Here is a 12,254-nt window from a genome sequence, read left to right as displayed (position 1 = left end):
CTGAGCTGGGTTTCTCTGAGCCGTAACACCCAGGTCTCTCGATCGTGCTGAATGCTCATCTTTAGCCAGTTCAGATTACACAGAGCTGTTTTCTATCTTTAGGTTGACTCACGTTTAAGCCTGCCTCATGTAGAATGAGATGAGCTTTAGGGATATACGCTACAACTCGTTAGCTATGGTTGCTGCTGCCGGATGGTGGGCCTACCCTCTCTACCCCTGGTACCCTGCCGCAATGAAGATTCTTTCAGATCTGGTTCTGAACAGGGTTTTCTTGGCAGTTTGTTGGGTGTATTTTTTTTCACAAAGTAGAGCTATCATCATAGGTCATGGATAAACCCTGATCTCTCATATAGCTGAATTCTGAAATTACACGTAATCAAATACAGATTCAAGATTCCCTTTTAATTACAGAGGGATAGCTGACTCAGTACAACAGAATTTCAGGAAAAAAAAAAGATTGTGGTTAAATGCAAACATAAAAGGATGAAAACATTAAAAATAAAAAAATAAAAAATGCACCAATGAATGTGTAGGCTGTTTTCTGTTAACAGAAAGAGAGGATCCAGTCCAAAGGCACAGGAGTGGTCCATTTCTAAGAACTGACACCTGCACTATACACAAGACTGCACACTGAATGAGGCACAGTTGCTCATTACTATGGCTAGAAGTGATATGTTTGACGTGAACTCTAAAAATAAGGAAAACCAGAACTCTAACCCATTACACCAAGGCTTTCTGTGATCACTGGCAATGTATAGTGTTCTGACACAACATACTCTAACGGTGTCATGATGAAAAGAAAACTCAGTCTTGAGATTCCTTATTGATAATGGCAGCTGGTTATATTTAACCATGAAACACAGATTGTTCTCATTATTCATCACTAACTCTGAGGAGGAAGACAGCATCTTTTATGAGCTTACAACTGGATGAAAATGAAATTCCTTGTTTTAAGGCATCAAAAACATTGAATAACTTACATACAATATCTGACAAAGTAAAAGAAGGAAGGATAAATCCTACTTTTAAAATTAAGCGCGGAAAGAAAAGGAGAAGGGAGAAAGGAGAAAGGACGACAAACCAGTCTCCTCAGTGACTGTTAATATTCCACATAATGGAACAGCAAATAAAATTGTTTTTAAAAACAGTGAAACTACAGAGAACAATTCATCTAGGGAAAACAAACAAACAAACAAAAAAACACAACTCATAAACAACTTTAAACATTAACAGTGGCAACCTCTTAGATGGTCTTTCATGACTCTAGATTCAGGAAATCAGAAGTATTATGTGTAATGCAGCAGTCCAAAAGGAGCTACAGGGTTCTAGGAACAACAGACTTGCCTCAAGATGTCAAAGAGATTGCATCCCAGAACTGCACATAGTTAGGGCAAAGAAAAAGGAGTTCACAGCTTCCAACTACATCACGTCTACTCATCTATTTATCTGCTCCAGATGCTATTACTCCTATATACCTTCTACACTAAATTATCCCTCAAGACTTACTTCAAGCAGAATTCTTGGAAAGTCCATTGGAGCACACCCTGTGAAGTATTTAAGTCATATAGGAAATGTGATCCAAGCCAATAGCTGGCTATTGGCTTTTGGAAGTGCCAACAGGGAGATTAGACACTAGCTTTGGCCACTAAGAATAAAAATGAAAAAATAAAAATAAAAAATAAAAATCTCTTACTGGAGCAAAACATAAATTAACTAAGCAACTGACAACGTATGAATCTGACTGGATGACTCAAACATTATTTATACTTCTCTCATGACAGACTTCTCACTGGCAACATCACAATGTAAAATAAGGCATCATTCAACATTTTCAAGATGTGATTGTACACCCTAAAATTAAGCATAATAAATTCAGCTGTCTTGGAATAATTACATTAAAGTTTCACTGGCACATTGAACAAGCCTATGGTATTACAACTTCAGCTTAAAATAGTGACCAGTTTAAACTAAACATTTGTTTAACATATTGTCATGCAACATGGATTTAATAGTAATTTAGAACTATGATTTTGGTATTCAATTTAATTAGTCTGTGACTTTTTGCTGCCATTTATCTAAACTCTGTAAGCCTTAAGTCTGTGGGACAATGATTAATACACTAAAGTCAAGCCCATCAGGAAAAAAATAATTAAAAAAAATCTCTATATTAAGAAATTCTTTGAAATGGGCTGTTATTTCCAAGCCTTCAGAAGGAGTATAATTCTTTCTTGAGACCACAAATTTCAATACAGCCACTTGCAAAGACAGGAGGAGAATAAAAATATCCAAGAACCTCAACAGGAATTGCAGTAATAAACCTAGCAGAACCTTTTAACAAGGACAGGTACACACGATTTTGATTTGACAAATTTTGTTAAGGCTTTTTTTTTTTTTTTTTTGGTAAAGCAGCCACCTTTGAAGGATCAACAAGAGCAGCAGTTGGTATGTTGGTCAGGTTTTTGATTTTTATCTCATACGCAAAATTGGAATAGTACAAAATTAACTGGAAAAAAATCACATGAAAACAAATAGCAATATCTATCCATCAAACAACATGCTTGCTAACAGGATCTCCTTTATACTTACCTGCTATTTTCACTCATTTTTCTAAACATGGATCATACAGTATATTTATGAAATATGACTGAAGTTGCAAGAACTCTGGAACAGGCAAAAAAATCAGATTGATCATGCCAAATATATTAAAAAAATCTGAACAATTCAGATTGCAATTTAATAACAATTAATTCCTAAAGTCTTGGCCACCTTTATCCTCAAGAAATCATAAGAAATGGTATAACGAGCTGGTGTCATACTCCTATGCTGCACATGCATTATTCTCTTCTTTCATCTCCATCTTCCTTAGCTGTTACAGAACATGCACCACCCTGTGTGCATGCATGACTGCACATGCGTACTTGTAAACACAAGAAGCTCCTATTCCTGATTAGCCTTTAAGCAGTACCAAAATAAGTGTCCAGTAACACATGCTTCTTAATCAGGTTGCGCCAGTACACCTCATAATGGCATTTCAGAGTTATGATAAGCTGGTAATAGCCACGATTGTACAGTATAGTGAGGTAATACATTTCTTTCTAAAATAAAAGCATGATTAAATATCAAATAGCAACACTAACCTACGTTATGTCATCAGTTTTGAAAAGGAAATGACCCCACAGATTAATGAGGAATTCTGCCTAGAAGTCAAAGGTATGATAAAGCTTTATTATTAAACAAGAGCTAGATATAATCAAACCTACTTGAAAAAGCCCAGCCTTTGAGAGAATCAAAAAAGGCAGAGTAGTAAGAGTCCATATTTATCTCTGTTATAACACCAATGAAGCCAATAGAATTCCTTGAAGTTCAGTTTGCCTGACTGCCACATGGCAAGTATGGCATGTCATCTGCTAAGCTGCAAGGTATGATAGATGGAAAAAGCAATGCCATTTTCCTTTCCTGTTTAGGAAACAATATACTAAGAAATAAGACACTATAGGATTGTAACTCAGAAAATGCCTGTTTATTATTATGTAACAACTGATAAAACCCACCAAAAAAATTTATAAATCCAAATATGACCACTCTCCAGGAAGTCCTCTGGAATGAAGAAATCATGATTTTTCCTAGAAAACTATTTTTTTTATATGCTGTAAACGCTGAACATAATTATGTTGTAAATAACATAGAACTAAACACTAATTTATATAGATAACTTCCTTGAAAAAGCAGTCAGAAATGCAACAGGTTATACTTTACTTTTTTTTTTTTTCAAAATCCTAAATAAAAATTAGGAGAGCATTCATCCATCCAATCAAGTCAGACTTATTATATTAATCTTCAGACTAGAGATAGTGATTCACTCATTCTTAGCATTGACACCAAATACAATATCGTTCCTAAAACCCCCTAAAGGTACACTGTAAACAGACATAAATAGAGAATAACTCAGAACAGAGTACAAAAATACCTTTTTAAAATTAGCAAACCTGGATTTTCTTGGATATGTGAGCAATAAAGTGAAATCACCTAGCATCTTTTTACAAAATGCATCTAAACATTTCTCATTCATAGCCTGCTTCTGGCTTTACACTCCGTGACTAGGGGCAAGTTTTGCCTGCGATGATGCGTGGTCTCTGCTCTGTCAGCAACTGACAGCCCCTAACATTTAGCCCTTTCGGACACTCTGTTCAATATCTTTAACCCAAGTTCTACACTTGCCAACAAATTGGGGGTTGAGCAGTCCCTGGGAAGAGTGCTTATAGGAGCCATGAATTTCTCACTATTCCCAGTACAGGTCTGTGTCATCCTGTTTACATCACGCATCATTCATCTGCTGTGAAGAAATGCGATCCCGTGTTTTAAAAAAAGAACTCTGTAACAGTGAGGATACTATATCTTTGTGCAAAGTGTTTCACATATTTTCCATGGGCACAAACTGCTCCCACTTCTATTTAAATCTCGGCAGCTCTCTTTGCTGGACATTACTTGCTTCAGGAAGCTCATTCAGGAGGTGCTTAACATAAGAGGGCTAACACGGCAGCAGACAGCAGCATGGCTCCCGAAGAGAAGGTGAGCACGACTCCTGCGAAAAGGGCTGTCCACAAGATCCGAACTGCCACCTTAGTCTTCAGCTTGGCACGAGGTTGGCAGCAGTGGGCAACTGACCACAACATAAAGCAAGCCCAAGAACCTGCCGGGTGGGTCCCCAGCGCAGAGGACTCATCAACTCGGCCAGTGCAAGAAAGACCCTTTGAAAAATGGCCAATTCCATCCAGCAAGAGGGACCAAGGAAAAGACAATGAAAAATCCTCAGCAAAGGAATCAATGACAATAAGAGATGCTGAAAAAAAATCAAGGGAATCAGATGAAGCCCTCAAAAAGTTCAACATTAAAAGCAAAGAGGTGACCAAGACAGTTGTAAGCAAAGCCTACGAACGAGGGGGTGACGTTAGCCTCCTCAGCGACAGATATGAGAACAATGGCAGCTCAGAGATGATCAAGCTCAAAGAAGAATCAAATGCTATTGACAAAATTCTTAGTGCCAAATTATCCCCCACAATAAGGAGAAAGTGTTCAAACATGGTATCAGAGCTGACCAAGGGCTGGAAGCAGATGGAAGAAGAGGTCAAAGCGGGGACTGAGGAAGAACTGCTGCTTAACTGCCACGACGACAGCATGGATGCAGAGGACAGTGGCTATGGGGAAGCAGAGGACAGTGACCGAGAGGTGACGGCTGTGAGGATTAAACGACCTGTGCCATCTTTGTAAGTAAAACACCTTTTTGTTTCAGTATCACAAGTGGTTAGCAGACCCTGAAACAGGAACAGGTTTCCACAACAAATAAGTGAAATGAGAGCAGGAAAAATAAATCATAGCAAATGGTCAAAGAGAAAGAATTATTCCTAAAGAAAAAGCAAAACAATAATAATAATAACAATAAAAAAAATCCAGAAGACCTTTCGCATATCTCTCTACGCTTAAGCGGTTAATCAATAACTTCTGACCGTAGACTTGCATTTCACGTACTATATACATAAGAGGCACAGGATGTTATATTTGGAAAATGTTAAATTTGACACTAGGTTTATTGGTTCATCTAAATCACTGCTTACCTCTTAATACCTTAGTCCACATTTCAGATTAACATTTTTTCTTCCTCAAGAACCCACAGCTATTCAGATGATCCTAGAGGTCTTTTCTAACCTGAATGATTCTACGATTTCAGCAGATACTAATTCTAAAGCAACACACTTTAGCAAATAATATTTCCAAATATTTATTCATTATTTTGCTTTGCATAAATTGTGAATAATCTTGGGAGTGATTTGCCCCAAATGTCCAAAAATAGATATTGAGGGAAATACGTCTAGATACATATTAACAAATTCTGGGTTCACTGCTTCTCTTTGGAAGCTTTCCATATGGATTTGGAATTCATCAAGTCAAAGGATGGAACTTCTCTGTTCGTATTCCCAGTTCCTGTGATATTAGAAAGCATTCAGCCTGCCTTTACTTCTGAAAGACTGATTTGAATCATGCTATAAATCATTTCTAAACCATAAGTCATTTGACAAAAAGAACATTTGAATCATCAATTCATTTTTCATATTCAACGCATCTCTGTGGGTATACACACACACGCTCTCTAAGTGTGCTCATAGAGTCTGTTGTGGAACTTTCAGACATACAGACTTTCTTACGCCTGTAACTGGTGTAAACAGAAAGGAAGGAGAAAAAAATCTTACTGATGTAGTTATTACAGGTTCTAAAAAAAAAAAAAGAGGGAGAATTAAGTAGCAAAATCATACTATCAGACAGTTTTGAGTAAGGCTACTTTCAGTAAGAGGACTGTGCTTGAAGATTACTACGCAACAGCAACTGCACATCAAATTTAGAGTCCGAGTAGTAAACAAGTAAGGTTCAGCCACAGGCAGGCAGTCCTGGGGAAGCCTCCCAGAATTGCAGAAGAACAGCAGAAGCTGGTAGAAATTCCCCAGTTTGCTTTTCCAGAGACCTCCAGCAGAACAAACTTTTCAGAAGATGGCTACAAACAGTTGTGCTGTTGCCAGACTTGCCAGACAGTTGCCAAACCCACTCATCGCTCCCTTCTCAGGAAAAGATGAGAAGGCCCATATGTCCAACTGCAAGAGGGGAAGCTGTAGGCAGCTGTTAGAGACATAGCACATTATTCGCTCCAGCGCTCTGCTTCACAAACTCTGTAATGCCCCAGCGGACATGAACGTGCGGCCGAGCCTGAACTGTTCCGGCACACAACCTCACAACTAACTTCAAATTTTGATGAAGGAAAGCACTGCCTCTGGGGACAGGGTGTGTGCTAAGGCTTCTCTGGGGCAGGGAGGGCAGCTGGGGCCTAAATTTGGCTGGGGCAGGATCTGGCAGAGCTCCCCTGGCAGAGCAGAGCCCTGGGAAGAGGCTGGTGCCAGGACACGGCCTCCTGTCAGGGCCACAGTGTGGTGGGGCCTGAGTCTCTGCCATCTTCTGCTCTGCCTTGCATGCGAGACAAGCACAAGGGCGTTCGAGATGAGAAGGCAGGCGTGTCACCTTCCCTGTGTGGGAAGGACTAACAAGATAGCAGGAATCAGAGGGCCAGGACCAATACGCTCGATACTATATCCTAATTGCTATTTCAGAAACCAGAAACTGGAACCAGCACAGATAAAAACATCAAAACTGGCTTCCTGGTCATTCTGCAGACAGCCAGGCAGACTCTGCCAGTCCCACTAACCAGGTTTTGTACCCCACTGACAGCAAGCACTTACCTTGGCCACCATTAAAACCAGGACTATGTCAACAACACAGTAAATTCCAGCACAGATGCCTAAACATGGATAGCTATTTTAACTACTCAGACAGGGTACTAAACAATGCTTTGCTGTATAACTGACCAGCCATCTCCCACGAGGAACAAATGGTTAACAGTCAATCTGAAAAAGCTCTCCAATAACCCAGAGCTTGAAAGCTTGTGGTCTCTGCTTTTGGGAGGGGCTGCATGCACTGTCCTTTGACAGAAATTAGTTGAAAAGCAAACCAATAAAACAAAGATTTCACACATTAGGAAAAGAGCACCATTTTACCTGCAAATGATGCCAATTAAAATAAATTGCTCAATAAAAAATTGATAGTAGAGGCAAAGCAGCTATATTTCCTTTAAACCTTACATATGTTTTCTCCATATGCCTAGTTTTAGTGCTGCTACCTAGGGAAAAATAGATTAGCCATATTTACTGAGGTGCAAATGATAGAAATAACACCCTCTCTATTACTTACAGCCATCTCTTCCACAGAAATCTGTCAGGAGTTTTTTTTCTACATTTATAGTACTATTACCAGGACTGGATTTTTTTTTTTTTTTTAACTACCCACTTTTATGTATTTATTTTTTATAGCCTCAAAATACATTATTTTAGCCTGCTGTTTTTATGAACCTTCCAGTTTGGCTTAATCTTCTTCAAAAAGTCCGTAAGTGTATGATTGTTAAAGCACATCTCCTATTTTCCTCACTATGTCCCAGGAAAAAAAGCATCAGTGCCAGCATTTTTTCCCTCACATCAGCACCTTCATGACCTCCAGCTGCAACATTTACTGAAATCAGGCTGCTTCCTTAGTAGAGTGAATGTTAACTTCTACAGGCCTAGGAAATACTATTTCATTTCTGTTTAGGAGCCAAAGGAGCACAGCAGAGATATGTAATTCAAAACACTAAGAAAGGATTCATGCATTTTCCCTAAAGACAGGATAGTAGGGAACACAGGGCATGGGCACTGCTGTCGTACAAGTTCAGAATGCAATTTGGTTATTGCTTTGGTTAACAGGTAAACTTCTTTGACTCTTACAGGCAACAGGCTTGTTACAGTGGGTTAAGCTCACAATCTTCAGTTTGGATTCACAATCCATTGCATTAGGCACTGTATAGACAGGAAAAAAAGGATTCTAGGTGTATGACAGTTTATTATGTTAGCTCATCAACAAGCTAAACAATGAGGAAAATTGCACTTTGGCAATCAGAACTGGAAGATGCATTTAAAAAAAGGTAGTTGACAATACAGAACTTCTAAAACCACTTAGGGCATCGTAAAAGCAAAAGGATAGATATAATGTTTTTCTCAACCACTGAAAAGATGATAAGGATAAGGAAGGTGATAATAGTATTCAGCTAAAAAAGAAATATGGGCTTCAGTAGGAAAAGATGAGAATACTTGCTAGACACTTTAATTAAAAAAAGAAAAGAAAAAAGAAACAAAACCAAAACCAACCAACCAAAAAAAAACATAACAAAGCCTTTAGAGCAAGCCTTCTCACTCCGTTGTCTTCTCCTCTCAGCCCCTCTTCTCTCTTTCAACAAGCTTAGTATAAAACAAAGCAATGACCAAACAGCAGGCAGCAGGTTTGTAGTCCTCTGTACAGTTTTGCTAACTGTATTTTTGTTCTGACTGTTCCTGTTAACATTCAGCAGATATTACCGGGGTGGTTTCAGAGCAGCCTTCTAGGGACTAAAAGTATTAGAAAACAAATTACTTCGGCATAGCCACAGCACAACATACTCCCTAGGCAAGCTCTGTACAGATGCAGTGACAGGATGTGGACAGCACAAAGACTAGCTCAGACTATCTATAACTCCCCCACAACATGTAAGATTGGTCACTAGAGGAAAGGGCATCAAGAATCTGTCTGCCTGCAGCCATCCAGTAATAAAATGCTGCTACAAACATGTACATGCATGAGATCAGTTAAGATCTCTGAAGATCTCCTCATCCTTTGACCTTGACACAAATTTCAGTAGCCTTAAGTTTCTTCCATACACCTGCCCAAGGGAACATGAATTTTGCACTTCAAAAATTGTTCAGAACCATAGATAAAATACGTATAGGCAGAGCTGCTACTGTACTTTTTTTTTGTCCCTTTTTTTTTTTTGAAATCAACATCTATGTTAAGGAACAGATTTTTCCAGACACTGTCCTCCCTATATGCTTCAGTCAAAAATAGGTGAGGCCCTGGTCTGTACACTTGCAATAACTGTCACTTGAAACATTAAGACAGGCAGATTTCAGGTTCTGCAATGCAGACAGAAATGGAGAGCTATGTGACTGAATGAAGGCGCAGGTAATCAGCAGCATACTGTCTCGTATCCCTACAGAATTCAGTCAAAATGGGTTCAAATCTAGAAGGTGGTAGCACAGATGAGATCAAGCTGTTGTCAGTGAATTTGCTTTTGAAAGTCATCTGAAATGTGGACTAAAAGCCCTAAAAGAACTAGAACTGGTGAAAATATGCCACCTGGTGGTTAGCATCTGGTCTGGAAATATACAGCACATGTTAATATTAAGACTAGCAGGACTGTAATTAAACGATGAAATGCAAAGCTCAAATACTGTTTTTGTTTCTTTCAGCGCAAGCAAGCTCAGTGAGGAAAGGAGCACTAAGGCTCACAGGAAATACAGCCCCGTTAATAGCTTGAAGGACAGGTGGCAGGAATGGGCAGACCAGCACATCACGTCACAGAAGCTGAATCCCTTCAGTGAAGAATTTGACCATGAGCTGGCCATGTCCACACGCCTGCACAAAGGAGACGAAGGGTACGGCCGTCCGAAGGAAGGAACCAAAACTGCTGAAAGGGCCAAGAGAGCTGAGGCCCACATTCACCGGGAGATCAGGGACATGTGCTTCATCATTGAATCAATGGCTAAACCACGGCGTGACGGCAAGATCCAAGTCACTTTCGGGGAGCTCTTTGAAAGATATGTTCGTATTTCAGATAAGGTTGTTGGGATTCTCATGAGAGCCAGGAAACACGGACTGGTGGACTTTGAAGGAGAAATGTTATGGCAAGGAAGGGATGACAATGTCATAATTACATTATTAAAATAAGCAATGCTAGGACAAGAACAACTTGCCTTGGAAAACCTCTGTTTTTCCCTTGCTGTTAGCTTTTGCACATTTGGAATACAAGATTTTTCCACCCCCTGGACAAGAAAAGACATTGAGCATTTTTCTAAACATAAGCTTTATAACTATTGCATGATAAGCATCCAAATGGATTTTTCTCTGTACCAGGAGGGCTTGCAGGACACTTCAGTTAATTACTATACCAAAAAATAATTAAAGAAAAAATATACTGAACCATAAGCAGATGAACATAGAAAGCCACAGTAATACAAACAGCTACAAATGAATTCCAATTTTCACTTATCTTTACATTCAAGATCCTCTCGACCATTTAAACTGGGATATCACAAATATAAACCATGTCAGATCAGAAGCTTAATGATGATCTAAACTCAGGCCAAGTTTTTGATCTGTGAAAATGATCTTGTTTGCATAGTTCCTAACTAATCATTCAAATGCATGAAAAAAGGGTTTATTTGAACACAATCAAGGATGCCAAATTTGTTTGCTATAAACACTATAAGCAAATACTACTGCAGCATTATCTTGCAGCAACTACTGACAATTTTCTCTTACATATCACAGGAACTAAGACAAAATTCTTTTATGAGATTTTATTTATTTATTTATTGTATTTATATAATTTATTAGATTATTTCATTTTTAGAGTTATGGCTGATGAACAGAAAACACCAAAGAGAATAAAATACACAAGAAGGTTTGAATAGATAGCCACATAGAAAAATCTCTTACGCGATATTGTGCAATATATCATCTGAATATCTATGCATCTTTCTTATAAATATAGGGGAAAGTAACATGTAACATTCAGATCAAGATGCCTGGGCAAATAATTTGCATAATGAAAAAACAATGTTGTTTCCCCTCATAAGATTCTTTCAAAGTGAAAGAAAAAATATCTTCTTAGAGAAGAAAAGGGTGTGTGAACACCTTGCCTCTGTGATAAAACAAGTACTGCTAACATATCATGAGAGTACAGGTACTCCAATTTGAGCCTCCAATGAACGTACAAATTATATCTTTTATAAGCAAGTGATACAAGAACTGGTTACTATGTGTCTCTTGTAAGTTGATGGAAAACAGTATTTTGGGCACAGTTATATGTTGTGAATCTAAGGAAGAAAAAATGTATTACTACTTGGATTCAATAGCACTTATTTAGCACTAATGTTTTCTTGAGATCTCTCGGACTAGTTAAATAGATCTGTAAAACTGACCTCTAAATGTGATATTTATGTATTAGAATGTTTACCTGCATATTCTTCCCATCTTTATACAATGACTTACAGCTGCCTAAGTTGCTTTGAGAAAGTTTGCTTGTCAAAGGAATAATTGTAAATAAACTATTACTTTTTGGTTCTTTCTCCCACACACTAGAAAAGAAAAAAAAAGTATATATGTTCCTATTCTTAGAAGTAAATAAAATCACTAAGTTGTTTTGAAAAACAAGTACTTTCTCCTGTTCACGAGTACTGAAGGAAGTGAAGGTTTCTCTGTCCAAAACACCAGAACAAGATTTCAAAGTACATGGAAATGAAATAGAATACTAAATATCTGTACAAAGAACACACCCTAAAGGCAGAACAGGCTGCTCAGAGGCTACAGAGTCTCCCACCTTGGAGATTTCTAAAACCCACATGGATGTGGTCCTGGGCATCCTGCTCTGGGCGGCCCTGTTTGAGCAAGGGGTTGGACCAGACGATCTTTAGAGGACACGTCCAACCTAAAGTATCCTGCAATTCTGTGAAATGTTAGGTGAATTGCATCGTATTTCTCCTCACAAGAATTCTCATCCTATTATTGGACAACACAGCAGAGATTAGGTGCAC

General features: G+C 38.5%; 1 protein-coding gene across 1 annotated transcript; it reads left to right on the top strand.

Moving 5' to 3' along the window:
* Positions 1-4,499: 4,499 nt before the first annotated feature.
* On the top strand, positions 4,500-11,794 carry ABRA (actin binding Rho activating protein). Its single transcript, XM_013179973.3, has 2 exons — positions 4,500-5,264; positions 9,909-11,794. Exons 1-2 carry the CDS (start codon positions 4,552-4,554, stop codon positions 10,384-10,386), a joined length of 1,191 nt encoding a protein of 396 aa, XP_013035427.3. The 5' UTR covers positions 4,500-4,551; the 3' UTR covers positions 10,387-11,794.
* The last annotated feature ends 460 nt before the right edge of the window (positions 11,795-12,254 follow it).

The sequence above is a fragment of the Anser cygnoides genome, chromosome 2 (assembly GCF_040182565.1).
Source record: "Anser cygnoides isolate HZ-2024a breed goose chromosome 2, Taihu_goose_T2T_genome, whole genome shotgun sequence".
Classification (NCBI taxonomy): domain Eukaryota; kingdom Metazoa; phylum Chordata; class Aves; order Anseriformes; family Anatidae; genus Anser; species Anser cygnoides.
This window is presented reverse-complemented; position numbering and strand designations above follow the sequence as displayed.